The sequence below is a fragment of the Cervus elaphus genome, chromosome 1 (genome assembly GCF_910594005.1).
Source record: "Cervus elaphus chromosome 1, mCerEla1.1, whole genome shotgun sequence".
In the NCBI taxonomy this organism is placed as follows: domain Eukaryota; kingdom Metazoa; phylum Chordata; class Mammalia; order Artiodactyla; family Cervidae; genus Cervus; species Cervus elaphus.
Genome location: NC_057815.1, coordinates 49757548 through 49778953, shown reverse-complemented (window position 1 = coordinate 49778953; position 21406 = coordinate 49757548). Strand labels below are relative to the sequence as shown.

The 21406-nt window shown below is 36.7% G+C and overlaps 2 protein-coding genes across 32 annotated transcripts in view; both read right to left on the bottom strand.

Annotated features, from left to right (window-relative positions):
* The window catches only part of SOX6 (SRY-box transcription factor 6), a 677134-nt gene that overhangs the window by 154979 nt on the left and 500749 nt on the right, over window positions 1–21406 (bottom strand). The window lies entirely within an intron of this gene.
* Window positions 9448–10016, bottom strand: LOC122694076 (60S ribosomal protein L21). The gene has a single exon (XM_043902364.1). It carries the CDS (start codon window positions 9956–9958, stop codon window positions 9476–9478), a length of 483 nt encoding a protein of 160 aa, XP_043758299.1. The 5' UTR covers window positions 9959–10016; the 3' UTR covers window positions 9448–9475.

Genomic DNA, 21406 nt, shown 5'->3' with positions numbered 1-21406 from the left:
CTCTACTGCACAAACCCTCAAGTTTGTATGCCTGTAACATACAATAAAATCAATCATGTAGTATTCTTTTTTTAAGGTAGTGAGACCATAAACTCCTCTGAGAAGAGAATCATAACTTCTCTCATATTTCTCACAATATACAGAACACAAAGACAGCTTTTTGCAATATATAAATTGAGTTATTTTTCTGAAGGTCGGGGTATTAGCTTTAAAAAGCATGTAAGTAGACTGACTAAATGGAATGCAACAGTATATAAAAAGGATAATAAATCTGACCAAGTAAAGTTTATTCTGGGAATGCAAAGTTGGTTTAACATTTGAAAATCAATCATTATAATCTATCATAAAAACAGAACAAATTCAGAAAAACATGATCATTTCAACAGTTACAGAAAAAGAATTTTTAAAATTACTACTCATTCATGATAAAAACTTTCAGCAATTTTGAATCAAAGGGAACTTCTTCAATCTGATTAAAGAAATATTTGAAAAACCAACAGCTAACAATGTGATCAATGGTGAAAGTCTCCATGCTTTCTACCTAGACAAAAATGCCTGCTCTCACCATTTCTATTCAAATTGTACTGGATTTCCTAGCCAGTGCAACAAGCAAAGGAAAAGAAGTCAAATGAACACAGACTGGAAACAAATAAGTGAAAGCGAAATTGTTTTTAGCTACAGAAAACATTGTTCTAGCCACAGAAAATCTTGAGGAATCTAAAAGAATGACCTACCAGAACTAATAAGTTAATTTAAGCAAAGTCACAACATAAAAGGGGGACAACAAAAATCAGTTGTCTTTCTTGGTTTTAGCAATATCTTTCTGAATGTATCTCCTTAGGCAAGGGAAACAACAGCAAAAATAAACAAATGGGACTACATCAAACTAAAAATCTCTGCACAGCAGAGGAAACTGTCAACAAAACAAAAAGACAGCTTAACAAATGGGAGAGGATATTTGCAAATCATATATCTGATCAGGTGTTAAGATCCAAAATAATGAAATATACAACTCCACAACAGCAACAAAAACAAACAGCCTGATTAAAAAATGGGCATAGGATATGAATAGGATTTTTCTGAAGAAGACATACAGATGGCTAACAGGCACATGAAAAGATGTTCAACATCACTAATTACTAGGGAAACGCAAATCAAAACCATAATGAGATATCATCCCATACCTGTCAAAATGACTTTACCAGAAAGATGACAAATAACAAGCGTTGTAGAGAAGAGGGAACCCTCATACACTACTGGTGGGAATGTAAATTTGTGTAGCCACTATGAAAAACATATGAAGATTCCACAAAAAAATTAAGAGTAGAACTATAATATGATCCAACTATTCCGCCTCTGGATATTTATCTGAAGAATGAAAACACAGTAATTCAAAAATATTCATGCACCCCAAGGTTCACTGCAGCATCATTTATAACAGTCAAGATATGGAAACAAACTCAGTGCCTACTGATGGATGAATTGATAAAAAGATGTGGTACAAATATAAGATGGAATATTACTCAGCCATAAAAAGATGAAATCTTGCCATCTGCAACAACATGGGCCATGAGGGTAATATGTCAAGTGAAATAAGTCAGACAAAGAGAGAAAATACTATATGATTTCACTCACTTATGGCATATCTTTTTAAAAATGAACAAACAGATACAGAGGATAGAACAGTGGTTACCAGAGAGGAAGGGGAAGTAGGAAGAGGATAAAACAGGTAAAGGGGGTTAATTATGGAGATGGATAGGGGTGAAATTTTGGGGGGATGAGCAAGATGTACTGTACCCAGAAGTTGAAATATAACGTTGTACACATGAAATGAATATAATTTTATAAGCCAATATCACATGCATGCCAAGTCACTTCAGTTGTGTCCAACTCTTTGCGACCCCATGGACTGTAGTCCGCCAGGCTCCTCTGTCCATGGGATTTTCCAGGCAAGAATACTGAAGTGGCTGCCATGCCCTCCTTCAGCAGATCTTCCTGACCCAGGATCAAACCTGTGTCTCTTGTATCTCCTGCATTGGAAGATGGGTTCTTTACCACTAGTGCTACCGGGGAAGCCCATAAGCCAATATTACCTCAATTTTAAAAAGAAAGAAAGAAAAAAGATTTGTGGGGGTTGGAGGGTGAGCAAAATGGGTGAAGGGAGTCAAAAGGTACAAACTTCAAGTTATAAAATAAAGAAGTCCTAGGGATGTAATATATAGCACGGTGACTCTGGCTAACACCATACTGCGTATTTGAAAGTTGCTGAGAAATTAGATTTTAAAAGTTCTGATCACAAGAAAAAAAAGTTGTAGTTATGTTTCTTGATGGATGCTAACTAGATTTATTGTGGTGATCATTTCACAATATTTATAAATACCAGATCATCATGTTTTATATCTGAAACTGCTGCTGCTGCTGCTAAGTCGCTTCAGCTGTGTCCGACTCTGTGCGACCCCTAGATGGCAGCCCACCAGGCTCCCTTGTCCCTGGGATTCTCCAGGCAAGAACACTGGAGTGGGTTGCCATTTCCTTCTCCAATGCATGAAAGTGAAAAGTGAAAGTGAAGTTGCTCAGTCATGTTCGACTCTTAGCAACCCCATGGACTGCAGCCTACCAGGCACCTCCGTCCATGGGATTTTCCAGGCAAGAGTACTGGAGTGGGTTGCCATTGCCTTCTCATCTGAAACTAATATATGTCAATTATACACCAATTAAAAAAAAAGACTTTAAAAATCATTTGTCTGTCCATATACTAGATAAACTAAGAATAAGCAATTAGAAAAGCCAATTTTTATAGATAGCTAGTAGAAAATTGGTGTATAACACACAGGGCTCAATCCACTGCTCTGTGAATACCTGGTGCTCTAGAGGGGTGAGATGGGTATGGGGTGAGAGGGAGGTTCAGGAAGAAGGGAACATAGGTATCCTTATGGCTGATTCATGTTGCCATATGGCAGAAACCAACACAACACTGTACAGCAATTATCTTCCAATTAAAAATAGATAAATTTAAAAGGCAATTTACAAAATCTCTATTTACATTAGCACAAATACTTAGAAAAAATATAACCAAAGTATACAAGGCCTCTATACTGGAAGCTATAAAAAACAGGGCAAGGAATAAATTTTAAATACCAGAAAAAAAAATGAAGAAATATACCATATTCATGAGATGGAAGCCTCAATATTGTTAAAATAGCAGTTTTCCCCAAATAATGAATAGATTCAACACAATCTCAATTAAAATTCTAGATGGATATTTTGAAGATAGTATTAAACTTATTTTAAAGTTTATATGCAAAAAAAATAATCAAAACAATTTTGAAAGAGGAAAACAAAACTGGATAACTATAGTAAGATTTCAAGACTTATTATAATGCTACAATAATCAGTTAGGGTGGAATTGGTATAAGGATATACATGTAAATCAATAAAATAGAGAGTTCAGAAAGAAATCCACATGATTTTCACAATGACACCAACATAATTCAGTAGAGAAGGGGTAGACTCAAACAGATTTTGCTAGAAATGGATATCTATATGGGGGGAAATAAGTGTAAGCCCAGACTTGCCAGCATAAGTCTTGAACTACCAGGTTGCCTGGAGTTTTTTTGTTGTTGTTTTATTTACATTAAGTTGTTAAAATGATAGTTTTGTCCCATCTGCTCAAAGCTTGGAAAGAAAAGCAACTTACACCCTCCATCTGCATGCATGCTAAGTTGCTTCAGCCGCGTCCAACTCTTTGTGACCCCATGGACTGTAGCCCACCAGGCTCCTCTATCCATGGGATTCTCCAGACAAGACTACTGGAGTTGGTTGCATGCCCTCCTCTAGGGGATCTTCTGACCCAGGAATTGAACTTGTGTCTTCTGTGGCTCCTGCATTGCAGGTGGATTCTTTATTGCCAAGTCACCAGGGAAGCCCAACTTATACCCCAAGGATACTCAAAAGCATTAAGTGCTGTAAATCCAAGAGGCCTGTTCCTCAGTCCCAGGAGCTGATCTCCAAAAATGGCATGGAGATAGAAGAAACAAGAGTAGATAAATTTCAATAATTTCTAAAAGTTTTATTATAGCAAAAAAAGTCATGAAAAGTGCATCATTTATTTAAGAAGCAGTTGTATTTGTGGTAGAATAAGTCCTGGAATAAATGAATTGATGCTAAAAGATCTAGATCAGTCAGTAATGTAAGAAATTGCTTAACCTCACTTTTCTCCTCATTTAAAGAGGAATAAAAATACCTGCCTCAATGGTTGTCATGAAGCGAATATGTATGAAGTCCTTAGTACACAGTAGACACAATCTTTGAATTTAAATTAGATCATTTCAAACCAGTATAGTAATCTCTCAAACAAAGAAACTGTTCTCCTTTTGGAGAACATTTCAGAACTCTGTGTGAGTGTGTGTGTGTATGTGTGTGTGTATTCTATATTACCCATGTTCTCTCTTTCTGGATATTCATTATGTCCTGGGTGAAAGAGTGACTCTGCCCCAGGTTAAGCTTTGGGGTTGTGGTATATATTCGACTTGAGAACTGCCAAGCACATTTGTGAAGACTGGATGGGAGAAAAAGCTTTAAGGTACACAGCTGGGTTTATCTTATCCTATAAAGGTTTATAGGAAGAATAATTTTAAAAAGATCTTGCAAAAAAAAAAAAAGAATAATATGTCACTGAAATATCTAAGGAAGGTTATAGCAGAGATTGTGAATTATTTTATCAGGCACAAAAATTAGAGGTATATACCGAAAAAGACCTAATGACAGATATTAACCTAATTTGATTCTCATGACATTATAATAATATTATCATGTTATTATATTGCTTTAAGCCACTATGTTAATTGCATGGGTGATGATAATAATAATAGTACTATGAACAACAGTGGCAATACTGATACATCACCTGCAATGTGCCATGCACTCTCGTTAAGTGCCTTACATGCACGAACCCATTCAGAACATCTTTACGAGGTAGGTACTGTTAGCTTATCTCTTTTATAGATGAGGAACAGAAAAGGTTAGTACCTTACCTTAAGTTCAGGCCACTAGTAAGTGGCGGGTACAGGTAGTCTTGTCCAGAGTTCTACTCTTGACCAATGTACCTAATGATGTGGAGATTTTAAAGATTGGTGCTCTGGGCCACAATGTGGCAAAATGAGAAGGAAGTAAAGAGAGTCTTGAAAATCTATTAGAGAGGGTTTGTCAAGTTTGAAAAAATGTATACATAAGTACACAGGCTCTCTGTGCCAGAAACTGAATTTCATCAACTTATATTTGTGATTCTGGTTTTACCATATCTACAATAAGGAAACCAAAGCAGGGCAAAGGGTCATGTTAGAACTGACTGACCTTGTGCTCTCACTGCCACACTGCCCAGGAAAAACTCACAAACATTTAAAGTTAAAATGTGCATCCTGGAAGATAAAAAACTTCTCTTGTATCATAATATTAACCTAAATGAAAACAGAATGGAAAAGACTAGAGATCTCTTCAAGAAATTGGAGCTATCAAGGGAATATTTCATGCAAAGATGGGCACGATAAAAGACAGAAATGGTAAGGACCTAACAAAAGCAGAAGAGATAAAGAAGAGATGGCAGAAATACACAGAACTATACAAAAAAGGTTTTAATGACCTGGATAACTACAATGGTGTAGTCACTCACCTAGAGCCTGACATCCTGGAGAGTGAAGTCAAGGCCTTAGGAAGCATTACTACCAACAAGCTGGTGGAGGTAATGGAATTTCAACTGAGCTGGAATCCATTAAAAATCCCAAAAGACGATGCTGTTAAAGTGTTGCACTCAATGTGTCAGCTAGTTGGAAAAATTAGCAGTGGCCACAGGACTAAAAAGGGCCTTCCTGATGGTTCAGAAGGTAAAGAATCTACCTGCAATGCAAGAGACCTGGGTACAATCCCTGAGTTTGGAAGATCCCCTGGAGAATGAAATGGCAATCCACTCCAGTATTCTTGCCTGGGGAAATCCACAGACAGAGGAGCCTGGCGGGCTACAGTCCATGGGGTCACAAAGAGTTGGACATGACTGAAGCGACTTATCATGCAAACATGTTGGATCATAGACAAAGCAGGGACTTACAGAGAAACATCTACTTCTGCTTCATTGATTACTTGAAAGCCTTTGACAGTGTGGATCACAACAAACTGGAAAATTCTTAAACAGACGTGAATACCAGACCACCTTACCTGTCTCCTGAGAAACCTGTATGCAGCTCAAGAAGTAACAGTTAGAACGAGACATGGAACAATGGACTGGTTCAAAATTGGGAAAAGAGTATGTCAAGGCTGTATATTGTCACCCTGCTTATTTAACTTATATACAGAGTGAATGCAAAATGCCAGGCTGGATGAAGGTTCAGCAGGAATCAAGATTGCTGTGAGAAATATCAACAACCTCAGATATGCAGATGATATCATGCTAATGGCAGAAAGTGAAGAGGAACTAAAAGGCCTCTTCATGGGAATGAAAGAGGAGAGTGAAAAAGCTGGCTTAAAACAACATTTAAAAAACTAAGATCATGACATCTTGTCCCATCACTTCATCGCAAATAGAAGGGGGAAAAGTGGGAACAGTGACAGATTTTACATTCTTGGGCTCCAAAATCACTGTGGACAGTGAATGCAGCCATAAAATTAAAAGAGGCTTGCTCCTTGGAAGGAAAGCTATAACAAACCTAGACAGCATATTAAAAAGCAGAGACCTCACTTTGCCAACAAAGATCCATATAGTCAAAGCTATAGTTTTTCCAGTAGTCATGTACAGATGTGAGAGTTGGACCATAAAGAAGGCTGAACTCCAAAGAATTGACACTTTTGAAGTGTCGTGCTGGAGGAGACTCTTGAATACCCTGGAATGCAAAGAGATCAAACCAGTCAATCCTAAAGAAATAAAACCCTGAATATTCATTGGAAGGATTGATGCTGAAGCTGAAGCTCCAATACTTTGGCCACCTGATGTGAAGACCTAACTCACTGGAAAAGACCCTGATGCTGGGGAAGATTGAGGGCAGGAGGGCAAAGGGGCGACAGATGATGAGTTGCTTGGATAGCATCACTGACTCAATAGACATAAGTCTGAGCAAAGTCCAAGAGCCAGTGAAGGACTGGGGAGCCTGGCATGCTGCAGTCCATGCAGTCACAGAGTTGGACACAACTTAGCAACTGAAAAACAACAACTGACAATTTAAAACATTAAAAATTGTATAATTATCTTTTATCTGGAGGGCACATGGGTTTTAAAGGGTTAAGAAATATTAGATAGTAAAAGTCCACTCCTTAGATGTTAAAAGACTAGGCTGAAATACTGGTTCTTCTACTACCTTACTTTTGAGTCAGTAAATCTTGATTTTCTTGTATAAAAATGAGAAAATAATATTTCCACTGCTTACCTTAAGGAATTAAGGAGAAAACTATTTAAGCAATATGGAAATTATTTGAAAAGTATGAATTACTAAACAAATGTACATTATTTCCTCCACATTTACTATAGATATCTACCTGTAAGCCAGAAAAGGTTTTATTGGGACTTTGTCATATTCCTATTCACAGAACTGTTTCCAGGAATAAAGAATCTAAGAAATGAGACATGACTTCTTGAAGATCTATTGCATTCCAGAAAATATATGCTAGATACTTTCACTTTATCTCAAGCAATCCATACAACACAGTTCAAGAAGATATCATTCTGCTTTTTTATTGATTCAGAAAGTTTAAGGCCATAGAGTTATCAAACTGACAAAGCTAGTACTAAAAACCAAGTGATTCTGATGCCTTTTGCCAAAGTGCCTTTCAGCATAAAAGGAGATTAAGATTTAATAAGCCAAGCAAATACCACTAAATGGAATTCTCCTTTGGTTATTAATGTTTTTCTAACATTCTAATATTTGAGACTATCCAGTTGTTGATCCAAGTTTAAATCTGGCTTCATTGTTGTTGGACATTATATGGTTATTCTCTTTTGGTCAAAAATGGGAATGATGAATCAGTTATTCCTTTCAATCTCAATATTCTATTAAAATGCAAGAGTATGCTATGTTCATCTCTTGGTGATGAATCTCTTGCAAGATACTACTAGAAGTTTATTCCATCAACACTGAAATCATATCAACAGTGACATTTCTGGATCTCAGAAGCTAAAAAGAACACATTGATTAAAAAATTTTTATGAAGCAACAGTATCCATGGCCTAGATCCAAATATTTAATCATTTACAGGGTTCCTCCAAACATGAAGGGCAATGCATTCAAGTAGAATTGAAAAGCGCATATAAATGGATCAATAACGTGTCCTTTCTAAACATTCCTTGTAAGAAACGTTTAAGTAGCAGTGAGATCACAATTTTTAGCCAACTATCTTAGTAACTACCCCTTTCTGTTCTTAAACTCTTTGAATCAAAGTTAAATCTTTTTTTTTTTGTATTTGAAGTATCTTATATTTTATTTTGAAATAATTTCACACTTACAGAAAAGATTCAAGAGCATTGCAAACAACTGAAATATATTCTTCAAAGAGCCTACTGAAGTCTTGTCACTCTTCCAATACAGTCTTCGCAGGAGAAAATAAAATCCAGTCCAGGATCATGTGTTGCCATGTCTCTTCAGTCTCCTTCAATCTGAAAGCGTTATTCAGTTCCTCGTTGACCTTTATGACCCTAACAGTATTAAAGATTTCAAGCCAGTTATTTTGTAGACTGTCCCTAAATTGGTTTTCTTCTTCTGATGTTTCTTTATGCTTAAATTCAAGTTATGCATTTTTTGGCAGAAATATCACAGAAGTGAGGCTATGCTCTTCTCACTGCATCCCATCAGGTAGCTTATGATATTGATTTGTCCCATCATAGTTAATGTCACCTGAGTAATGTGGTACCCGTCAGGTTTCCCACTGTACTATTACACCTTTCCTTCTTCATTTTCCCAAGTACTGTGAGGCAGACACTCTGAGACTATACAAACATCCCAGTCCTCATCCAACTCCCATGCAACAGTTTTTAGCATTTCTTCATGTTTCTTCTGAATTATTATTATTGCTATGATTATGCTATGCATAGCATTATGCTATGATTATGACCAAGTGGGGATTTTCTTTCAATTTCTTATACATTTATTAGTTGGCACTCTATATAACAAAGAGCTTTCTCTTCTCTCTTTCATTTGTTATATATTAGTATGCTCTTGTGAATTCTTGCTGTGTTAAATGTAATAAATCCATTCTTATTTTTTTGTTTTTATTTTTACCATGTGCCAGATATGGACACAGATTGCCCTTTCTTTCTTTTTTTTTTTAATATCTGTCAATTTATTAAAAAATGGAGCATACTGAACAACAAACTATCTTACATCTTTAAAGAAGAAAAAACACTAAATTTGAAAAGACATCACCCACTGAATTTGGACACAACACCTCTACTCAATTAAGAGAAACATTTGTACAGTCCAGGTCTTTATTTTTACACCCTTCAGGCCATGAATTCATAGGGAATGGGTTCCAACAGTTCAGGTTCCTTTCCATTGGTCCTCACAAAGTGTGCTTCTCTGGGTGGAGCAGGCTGGCGCTTCAGCTGAACCCAAGTCCCTTTCTCTTTGGCTTCCTTCTTTTTCTGATCATTTTCCTTCACACGTTTTAGGAAGCTATCTCGGCTCTTAGAGTGCTTAATATGCTCGATACGCACATTAATTCTCTTGGCAAGAATCTTGCCCTTAACTTGTTTGTTTACAATGATGCCAACAGCATGCTGGGTAACATTGTAGACTCTCCCAGTTTTGCCATGGTAACATTTGTGGGGCATTCCTTTTTGAACAGTACCCATTCCCTTGATATCTACAATATCACCCTTCTTGTAGATTCGCATGTATGTGGCCAAAGGAACAACTCCATGTTTTCTAAAAGGCCTAGAGAACATGTAGCGGGTGCCCCTCCTCTTTCCCTTTGTGTTGGTCATTTTGGCGAATTACTGGAAGATGGCGGTTCCGGCCGAAAAGCCAGATATGGACACAGATTGCCCTTTCAAAGTTGGATTTTTACTATGCTCCTATAATTCTTTAAGCCGTTTTTCAGTTTCCGGAAAAATAAGACATTCCAGACTTATCCTGTATTTTTCCTGCTCCAGACCAGGAGAATGTATTTAGAAGTTAAGATCTAGAGGTAAAGTATATTTATTATTACTGGAGTGTACTTTGCTCCTACTTGCTCTCAGTAGATCTTAGAAATATATTTATGTATATATTACAAAGATATACACATTTATACTTATATTCACTTCTAGATAAATTAGATATATTGAGATAAACATACATAAAACCATGAAATCACATCAATAATTTCCAATTCTAATCTAGCACTACAGAATTTATTCTAGCCTTCCTCTTAAGTGTCTTTCTAACTCTATTTTCAAAAAACAATTTAAACTCTATCAAAAGTCTACTGGCATTTTTCACAGAAATAAAACAAACAATCCTAAAATTTGTATGAAACCACAAAAGACCCTGAATAGCCAAAGCAGTATCGAGAAAGAAGAACAAACTAAAGTCATCACACTCCCGATTTCAAACTATATTGCAAAGCTATAGAGACTAAAACAGTATGTTATTGGCATAAAAACAAATACATGGCTCAATGGAACATAATAAACAGCCCAGAAATAAACCCCCACATACATAGTCAATTAATTTCTGACAAAGGAGCCAAGATTACACAAGGGATAAAGGACAGTCTCTTTAATAAGTGGTTTTGGGAAAACTGGATAGCCACATTCAGAAGAATGAAACTCAACCACTATCTTATACCACACCATACACAAATATTAACTCAAAATAGATTAAAGGTTTGAAAACAAGACCTAAAGTCACAAAACTCCTAGAAGAAAATATAGGTGGTAAGCTCCTTGATGACAACAGTCTTGGCAATAACTTTCTGAATTTGACACCAAAAACAAAGGCAACAAAAGCAAAATAAACAAGTGGGACAAAGCTTCTGCACAGCAAAGAAAAACATCAACAAAAGGAAGAGGCAACCTATCTAACAGGAGGAAATATGTGCAAGTCACATATCTGATAAGGAGATAAAATAAAAATATATTTTTAAAAATACTCATACAATTCAACAGCAAAAAAATTATAACTTTAAAATAGGTAGAGGATCTACATATTTTCCCAAGAAGACATGCAGATGGCCAACAGGTACAATAAAATGTGCACAACATTACTAATCATTAGAGAAATGCAAATCAAAACCACAATGAGATGTCACCTTATACCTGTTGGAATAGTTATTGTCAAAAAGATAAGAAATAAGTGTTGGTGAAAATGTCTCACCCTTTTGCACTGTTGGTAGGAATATATCCCTTTGAGGGATATCTCTTTGGGGCTTCCCAGGTGGCTCAGTGGTACATAATCCACCTGCCAAGCAGGAGACACAGGTTTGATCCCTGGGTTTGGAAGGTCCCCTGGAGAGGGGGATTTATTGTGACTGTTGTTGTTTAATCACTATGTTGTATCTTACTCTTTGTAACCCCATGGACTGCATCCCACCAGGCTCTTCTGCCCTCCACTATCTCCTGGAGTTTGCTCAAATTCATGGTAATGCCATCTAACCATGTTATCCTCTGCTGCCCTCTTCTCTTTTTGCCTTGACTCTCCCAGCATGAGAATCTTTTCCAATGAGTCAGCTCTTTGCTTCAGGTGGCCAAAGTATTAGAGCTTCAGCTTCAGCATCAGTCCTTCCAATGAATATTCAGGATTGATTTCCTTTAGGATTGATTGGTTTGATCTGCTTGCAGTCCAAGGGACTCTCAAGAGTTTTCTCTAGCACCAATTCAAAAGCATTACTTCTTCAGCATTCACCTTCTTTATGGTCCAAATCTCACATCCGTACATGACTACTGCAAAAACTATAGATTTGACTATACAGACCTTTGTAGGCAAAGTTGTGTCTCTGCTTTTTAATATGCTGTCTAGGTTTGTCATAGCTTTCCTTCCAAGAAGCCAGGGTCTTTTAAACAACAAAAATACCTTTTTGACTGAATTAGAAAGGGAAGGAGGAAAAGAGGAAAAAAGAGCACTATTACCTTTTATGTCCCTACATCCTATTAATTAGGCACTGTTATTTACTCCTTTTTATGTAATTTGGAGGCAGCATGGCATAGTTGAAAGAGAACGGGTTTTGATGTTGCAGAGACTTAAGTATGATACCTGGCTTGAAGAAGGGGAAGGCTGCCCACTCCAGTAGTTTTGCCCAGAGAATTCCATGAACAGGGGAGTCTGACAGGCTATGGGCTACAGTCCATGGGGTCGCAAGGAGTCAGACACAACTGAGCAACTAACAACAATAAATATAGTTATTTGGGCTTCCCTGGTGGCTCAGCGGTAAAGAATTTGCCTGCAATGCAGAAGCCACAGGAGATGTGGGTTCGTTCCCTGGGTCAAGAAGATTTCCTGGAGGAAGGCATGGCAACCTGCTCCAGTATTCTTGCCTGGAGAATCCCATAGACAGAAGAGCCTGGTGGGTTACAGTTCACAGAGTCAGACACGACTGAAACGACTTAGCTCACACACAAATAGTTAATTATGCTTTGGTATTAAAGCTAGTGAAGACAACAAAAGGATTAACTTTTACACTAGATCCTGATACCCAAGAATCCAGTTATTGGCTCTTCAGTGCTATGTTCTTCCAAGAATAGGGAAGAGATATGGGAAATAAGTGGCTTCCCAGGTGGCACTAGTGGTAAAGAACCCTCTTGCCAATGCAGAAGACATAAGAGACACAGGTTCTATCTCTTGGTCAGGAAGATCCCCTGGAGGAAGGCATGCCCACCCACTGCAGTATTCTTGCTTGGAGAATCCCATGGACAGAGGAACCTAGCAGGTTACAGTCCATAGGGTCGCACAGAGTCAGACACAATTGAAGTGATTTAGCATGCACACATGCATGGGAAATAAATAAATAATATTACAAAAAATGTTTTTAAAAAAATGTAAAGAAGCTCAGAATAGATGCTCAATAAGTAATAATAATAAAAAAAGTATCTCATCATGTTCAGTTCACGAGAGAGATAAGACAGTGAAGTTCATCCTACGGTCTCAAGTAGCATTTAGATTTCTCATTTAGATTTCTGTTTTAAAACATCTTCATGAGGAAATAGTATTTCCACATTAAGAATGAAAATGAAATGGGATTATAGTTATTCAGGTATTGTGAGTACCAAAAAAGACAATGAGTTATTTAGTAAAGTTGCTAGCCCTAATTGCTTCATCTTTCTTAATAATACGTGAACAAAACCATTATGTCTTAGAGACCAAATACTTTCATGTCACCTAGATATCTTTCAAGAGGACAAAAGAAGTTCTTTTCACAAAATGTTTCCTTGAAGGGAAGAGGGTAGTGGAGTTTGAAACAGTCAAGCAGAGCACTGCCAATCTTGGTTTTTAAGCCACTTCATTCCCCAAATCCTGCATAATCCCTTCCCCCCACCAAAGAAAGCTTAGATGAACAGGGAAATTTTTCCTTCTTTTTATTGTACTTCTTACATTTCTTATCTTCTCCCCTCCACATGAAATAAAAATAACTTGGTTCACTTCAGTGCCCTGAAGAGAACAGCCAGTTTACCATTCTGATGTTCCCGGTCAGATTTAAATCTTCCAAAGTTATTCTCCTCTTCCCTAAATTCTGTTATTCAGGGTGAAATTTAAAACTTGCTAATGACCAGGAACCAGTAATTCAGCCTGGCATGAAAATATGAATTACCATGAACCTCTTAGTCTTTCGCATACCTTTCAAAGGAGATTAACCATTGCTTCATAACTACTTGGTTATAGCATCCTTTTATACAAACACCAGTTGCTACCTTTTATACAAACACCAGTTGCTACTTAACAAATTATAAAAAACAAATGCTCTGCAATACCTTCTATAGCCATTGAAATGTGGCTCTATACCTCTGTCTGAGCCTGCCTTTTAGCTGATTAACAAATATGATGAATGCAACCTTGTAGATCCGTAACATTTAAAAACAACATTCTAAGGAAATTTAAAATACATTCTGCCAATCAGTTATTGAGTAAGGCTACCCCTAGTTTTTTTTTTTTTTATTCTTCATTGTTTAAATAATACGGGAGGAAATTTAGTGTATACTCTCCTCTTCCTGTATTTTCCAGCTAGATTAAGCTGTTGTCTTCACAATTGCCTCCCAGCTGCTGTGACTTGTGAAAACAACAGACCCTGCTCTGTTGTCTGGAGAAAGCCAGGATTGTTATGAGTAACTTTATTGCAGGCACATGAGTGTGTTAAGACTTTAAAACACGCTCAAATGTCATGTGCACACCCAATGACGGGCAAGAATAATTATGAAAAAACAAGAAATCTATGTCTATGAAACCGTGTTGGACAAAATGGGCCATTCATTGTGTTCCCCTGGGAATGCCTGGACTCTGCAGTCAGAAAACAAAAAAGGCACTTTTTTCCTGCCGTAGGCTGAATGCTTAGCTTTGCCATCTGAGCCCTAAGAAAACACGGGCCCCTCTAGTGCTGGCGCACCCACGCACACTAAAAAATATTAATGCCTCTCTCTCCTTACTTTTTTCCAGGCATCCCTTCTGTGTAGGCTGTAGCCAATATAATGTCAACACAAAGACAAAATAGTTTATCTAACATCAGTCCCCCACAATTTCCCTCTTGTCCTCAGCTTTTTGCCCTTCCCCCAACATTAAGAAAGGAAAAAAAAAAAGAAAAGAAAAGAGAATCTTTACTCAAAAGGAAAACTTGTCTCTGGCACAGATTTTATTCTTAGCAATATTCCCCTCTGTTCTTATGTGTTTGCTACCGTTAATATTTTTTTTACCAAATACTATGTAAACAGTCCCATTTGCCTCCAAATTGTTTCTTCTTTCCTAGGAGTCTTCTGAAAGTTACTTTGTTAGATAAAGCTTTCTGGCAGACAGCTCCTTCTCAGAAATGCCCCTTTCTCAAAGTTAATTGCTATGTTTCCTTGCTGTCAGTGTGTGAACAACAAATGAAACTCCAAATCATTTCAGTTCCATTATATTTTAATATACAAATTTCACTAGAAGGTTAATATTTTTGTGTTTTATTATAATTTCAACCACAGTTATTTTATGTTAACAGAAAAGGTAAGTTATTCATTGATTTTCCTAGATGGATACACTGCACTTTGACGGGTCAACTGTAGACTCTACAGTAATTTCCTTGGCAACTGAACCTGCAGGAAAAAATATCCAATAAACAGATTTCCCAAACAGTGAGTTTTTGCCCAGGATCTTCAATCCTAAAACTTTTCAGTACATTCCAGGAAGAAGAATCTGGGAGAATATGAGCTTCACTACAAAATGGAGAAACAGGAGGCTGATAGAGTGTTAAAGATGATAAATTCCCATTCCATCTTCCTTTCCAGAGCTCAGCTCTTTACTCTTGTATTCCCACCCAGCAACCACTGACTTCAGAGCCTGTAGATAAACTAGATACAACAATGGAAAAGTGAAAACTACTTCTTCGGTTGCTTTACAAAATTTAGTCATAGAACACTTATGTCAATTACTTTGACTAGAAAAAGATATTTTAAAACTCATCAAGTTAAACATGTGCCTCATCTTTAGCTAATGCACAAATGACTTGGAAAGGCAACAGCTGGAAAAATGAGACATAAATTTTGCCTGACAATACAATGTGGTTATCTTTTATTTAGCAAACTGGTGTTAATGACCCAGTAGTGGTCAATGCCAAAAAGACACGCAGATGTAGTATGAGTATACACAGCAGCAGAAACCACGACATATTTAGTCGATCACCTGGTTGTTTCACTATACTACTTCAAAAGCAATTGATTTGACTGAAGTAACTAGTAAATTTTGAATTTACAATTGAATTAGGAAGTTAGAATTTTAGAGATCATCTAGTTACTAAATTCTAAGCCTCAACATGCTTATTGTGCAAGTTTGTGTTGAAGCCAGTGTATGGGATGTCAGAGACAAAAAATAATAATGATTCATTATAGGAATAACTCAAAAGAGTTGGCATTAATTACACAGGTAAAGAAGGTGACATGTCTCAAAACTGGAAAGAAATACTTTGATAGTAACTGCTGTCCAGAAGGAGGAAAATATGAAAGTTACCAGGCCAAACTGCAGGCCCAGAGTTCATCTCAAATATTTTCACAAAACAGGAGTTGCCTTGCCCCAGCAATGCTCCTAAACTGGTAGTTTTCAGAGAAGCCAGGGGTCAATCAGCAGTGATGTGAGACTACCTCACGGCAGCCACTATAGATAGACATGAGTATTATTTCATCCTTCTTTCAAATGTGAAGTTGGTTTCAGGAAGTTTTCTACTCCAAGCAGTCTAAACAAGAATTCCTCCCTCCCCTGGATCCTAAAATCTACAAACACATGAAACTCACAATGAAGCAGCACTGAGCAAGGAGTTTTGAATGAGTTCTGTCTCCCAGGCTTAAAGACAATGTACTTAACCTAGCCAGCCATCAGACCAGCCATGAATTTGTTTTAACAATTCAACAACACATCACCATTCCTCATTCATCCACTTAGCTTAATTTTCCTAGCATCACTTTCACTGCTGAGGTTGTCTCTATTAAGCCATTTTTTTTGCATCATTAACTTTTAACCAGGCATCGATAGCTTTATTGTTTAAATTGCGTATGACTTTATTTAACGTCAGCATTTCTTCTAGCTCCTGACAAGAAGTCACATTTTATAACTAATTAAATTGATCCCTGGGAAGCAAAAGCCACTAAACGGAATTATTCCTACCCAAGTGTCAATATATTAAATCAAAGGGCTAATGAGTTGGGTCACTGCTTCTTTTATTGGGAGGCTACAGCAGAATAGGACTCATATTATCCTCTATTTTCTGCCTTAACAATCAATTTTATTTAAACCAAAGGCAGCTAATTAATAGTTTTGGATCTTACAGTAAATAATATCTTCTTTATGACACATAAATGGGAAATGGAAAATTTTCTTTGATGACACATGCAATATATTTTTTGCCTATTTTTATGACATCGGGTCACAAAAACATCTAAAGACGATCTAAAAGGTGTTTTGCAAGCAAATGATTTTGAGAATTTCTAGGTTTCAACTATTAGCATTACGGGTTTAAATCAAGATGAAAATCTGCCTCTTGGAGCTGACAATAGTGCCTAACGAAAGTGATTAAGGAATGACTAAATTTGTCATGTCAGCCTTTCCTATCTCTCTTGCAGCTGCTGAGTAATACTTTGAATGATTTCACTATTTACATCTGGACACTACTTTTAAAATTCATCACCTAATAAATCAAGCCACTTGCTGTTTTTGACATAACTTAGCTTCTTTTGATAAAATCTCTGCAGACAGTGGAAAACATCCTCTTCTATTGTTGCCTTCAATTAATCGCATCAATATAATTTATTCAGAGATAAATTTTCATGCCTAATTATTTATATCTGTGAATTTTACATTTTATTTTGGGGACTTCACCCCATAATTTATCATTTCAGTATTTGTGGAGAAAATATATTCATAAAGTTGGTTTTGGAAAATCTTAGATCTTCACTGATCTATAAATCATGTTATAACTATGTAAAAATCTAGCAAGTTGAAAAATGCAATTCTATAAAATTAGTCCTAGTGATGATTACAACAGTAAGGAGACCACCTCCAGGAAACACAGTGGAGAGAAAGAAATAAAATGAAGATACAAAGAGCATATACACAGCCAACTGCAACTGCAGGACAACAAATTCAACACTTTTAGGGTGAGGATTTCATTTTGTACATCTGGCAATTACTCAAAATAACACCAGTTTAAAGGTAGCCCTGAGATCTTTTGGGTTGAATTAACCTATTTATCACATAATAGGTTGTCAAAAGTCAATTTTGTCTGCAATACTTAACTTTGTTGATTTACCACCAGGATCAAATACATCATAGGGAACACCACAGATGTTTTTGACAAAAACATGTTCTTTCACCCACACATAGTTTGCTTTTTCAAACATTGAATTAGGGTTTCTTTCTTTGTAGACACAGTGGTTCTTTTTTGAAGCAACCTTAAATAGTCACTTTTATCCATTTATAGATGTGTGTGCTTTGGAGGTCAAGCATGTGCTGTTGTTTCTTACCACAAATGTTTTCCTTCATTTTCAATGGTCAAAAGTCACAGGCGGGTTTGACCCCACCCACAGACAGCTCTGTTCAGTATCTGGAGAACCCAAGGTTGGCTAGAGATCACTGAAATACAGATGCTTACTTCACAAACAAATAAAAAGGTATCCTAACACAGACCAATGGAATTTGACACTGAAATAAAACAAACAAAAATACTAAGTATATGGAATGCGTGTGTATTTAAATGTAAAGAACACCCATCTTCATTAATACAGACTACTACTGCAAACAGACATACTAAGATATTCTTGATAAACACTTGATTTTATTATGTAATAGCAACTGAATTAACAGTATTACATTTCCCTCTACCTTGTAGCTTCAGGTTTTAATTTAAACACATTTAAATTTAGAAACAAAGCTATCAGGTTTTTATATTAGTTACTTATTCAAGGCAAAGAAAGTCACAGTCTCAGGAAAGGAAAAGATTTTGTGAACTGACAGTTGTCCCAAATTTGTTTGGCAATGTGTTACCCTACAAAAAAGAAACAGGGAAACCACGAGTAAGTTTTTCTAACCCTGTGAACAAAATGGTAAACTACCTTTGATAGGACTGGTTAGACAAACAAAAATCTTAACCAATCACCCCAAAGAAAAGAGAATATGAAACCATCCTCTGGCCACTGAAAACAATATGAGCAACTGAACACAACTGTGCCTGCAACCCACTGGACGCATCAGAACTCTTACCCTCTTCATTGTGTCTCAGACAGTACAATCGGCAGTAACGACTATAGCTGTCTGGTCTCCTGCTCAAAACATGCTTAAATCTTCCAGTTGCCACTTCTGCCAAAATGCCCAAAGAACTGAACAGGCTAGTAAGGCAGATATGTGGCCCTAAACTCAAACAATATTTAAAAAAAAAAAGAATGTGTAAATAAGTTTTCTGTCTTGAAAACTTCTGATAAGATGCTAGATAAAATCAACATATTTTAAAAAGATAAAATGCAGAATTCCAAAGTGAAAAGTAAAAGAGTTCAACTTCTTTCTATGCAGAGTGGCACACAATATCACCAATTAATCCTAAACCAAGCATCATTTTAAATTCTACCTTTCTGATATCAAAATATAGTACCATACCCAAAGCTTTGGGTAATGTTACCCAACAATATAAAGTACCATCAAAGTGAAGTAAGTTGCTCAGTCATGTCCAACTGTTTGAGACCCCACGAACTATACAGTCCATGGAATTCTCCAGGCCAGAATACTGGAGTGGGTATTTACCAGAGCTAAAGAATTCGCCTGCAATGCGGGAGAGCCCTGTTTGATTCCTGGATCAGGAAGATCCCTTGGAGAAGGGAACAGCTACCCACTCCAGTGTTCTGGCCTAGAGAATTCCATGGACTGTATAGTTCATGGGGTCACAAAGAGTCGGACACTACTGAGCAACTTTCACTTTCAAAACGAAGTAAGACTGTAATTTATTCCTCTTGGCTCAGATCACATTCCCATCTTTGTTACTGTGGCTGAATACTACCCAAAAGCTTTGTTATCTGTTTTCTATATTTTGATGTTGGACAAGTGCAATTTATAGTTAAAATGGCCTGAGACCAACAATGAACTTACATTACACATCTTAATAACATTAAAGAACTAGACTGTAATCAAGATCCTAAGTGGAGTTTACAAAGGCTACATGAAAAAAAATAAAATAAGAAGTACAAATGAAGTATTAATGTAAAGCTAAAAAGAGGAAGCATTTAAGAGCAACCATCACAATAGAAAAAGAATACTCCCCCAATGAATATACTGCAGTAAATTACAGAAAGCTCTCCAATCTCTTGTGCAATTCCCCTTTTATGCTACATGTCCTTGTGTAGCATCTTTTCACTATCCTAGAGAGATATTGCTTTATTGCATACAACGTACAGAAATGAACTATTGATGCTTCTCTCTGGTGCCCCCATTTTACCTTTTAAGTGACTCCTCTTTGTCCCTTAATCAGACGTTTTCTAATCACCTAACTCTTAACTAAGTGCAATGATCTTCTGAATCACTCAACCACAGTTCAATGATTTTTCAAAGTCACTTAATATTTACCCATGAAAAATATGCAAAGTAGCTTTACATAAAGACAAGAGAATTCTAGTGATATACACATCAAATTTTCCTGTCTCACATATAACTTTGTACAGCCACACACTAGCAGACAAGGTATCTATCTACCTTGATAAATCTGCACCTTGAATTTGTAACCAGGCATTTCCTGGGCAACCAGTCTTTCAGGGAGTGTTCAAATATTTGTAGTGGGTCAGTTTGAGCTGCACATATTTTAGTCCTTATTCATGCATTCCTCGTTTACAAGTTGTGAACCTGGTAAATTTCCCATTTTGAGGCTATTGCTCCTTCTTTTCTGTAGGTGGTCCATGAATTACCCTCTTAATTGTGGAGTATGAGTCACACTGATTGTCAAAAATATATATATATATTTTTCCCTTTTGAAATTATTTATTATTTCCTAGGCTAATCTGCTTTTGTGTCCAATTCCCAATTTGACAAATGATTCAATAGATCTTTCAATCAAAAATTCTTCTCTGATACAAATGAACTTACTTATAAAACAGAAACAGATTTGTAGACACAGAAAACAAAGTTACGATTTCAAAGGGGAATGGGGTGATTTTGGGATTTTTGGATTAGGAGTTTGGGGTTAGCAAATATACACTACTATATATAAAACAGATAAACAACAAGGACCTACTGTATAGCACAAGGCACTGTATTCAGCATCTTATAATAACTTAGAAAAGAATCTGAGATATATATATATATATATATATATATAAAACTGAATCACTTTGCCATACATCTGAAAATAACACAACATTGCAGATAAACTGGGAGAGGGAAATGGCAACCCACTCCAGTATTCTTGCCTGGAGAATCCCAGGGACAGAGGAGCCTGGTGGGCTGCCATCTATGGGGTCGCACAGAGTTGGACATGACTGAAGCAACTTAGCAGCAGCAGCAAACAAACTTTACTTCAAAAAAAATTGTTCAGTACGCCAAAGTTAAAAAAAAATTCTGCTGAGAGATATTGAGCTGGAGCTCTAGCTTCACAAAAACAGAAAGGCAGTAGAATGCAGTGGTTAAAAGCACAGATTCTGCAGCTAGACTAAGTTTAAATCCCAGCTCTTATTAAATGTATGACCTTGGGCAAATTACTTAACCTCTCTTTGTCTCACTTTTCTCATTTATACATGGGGCTAATATTA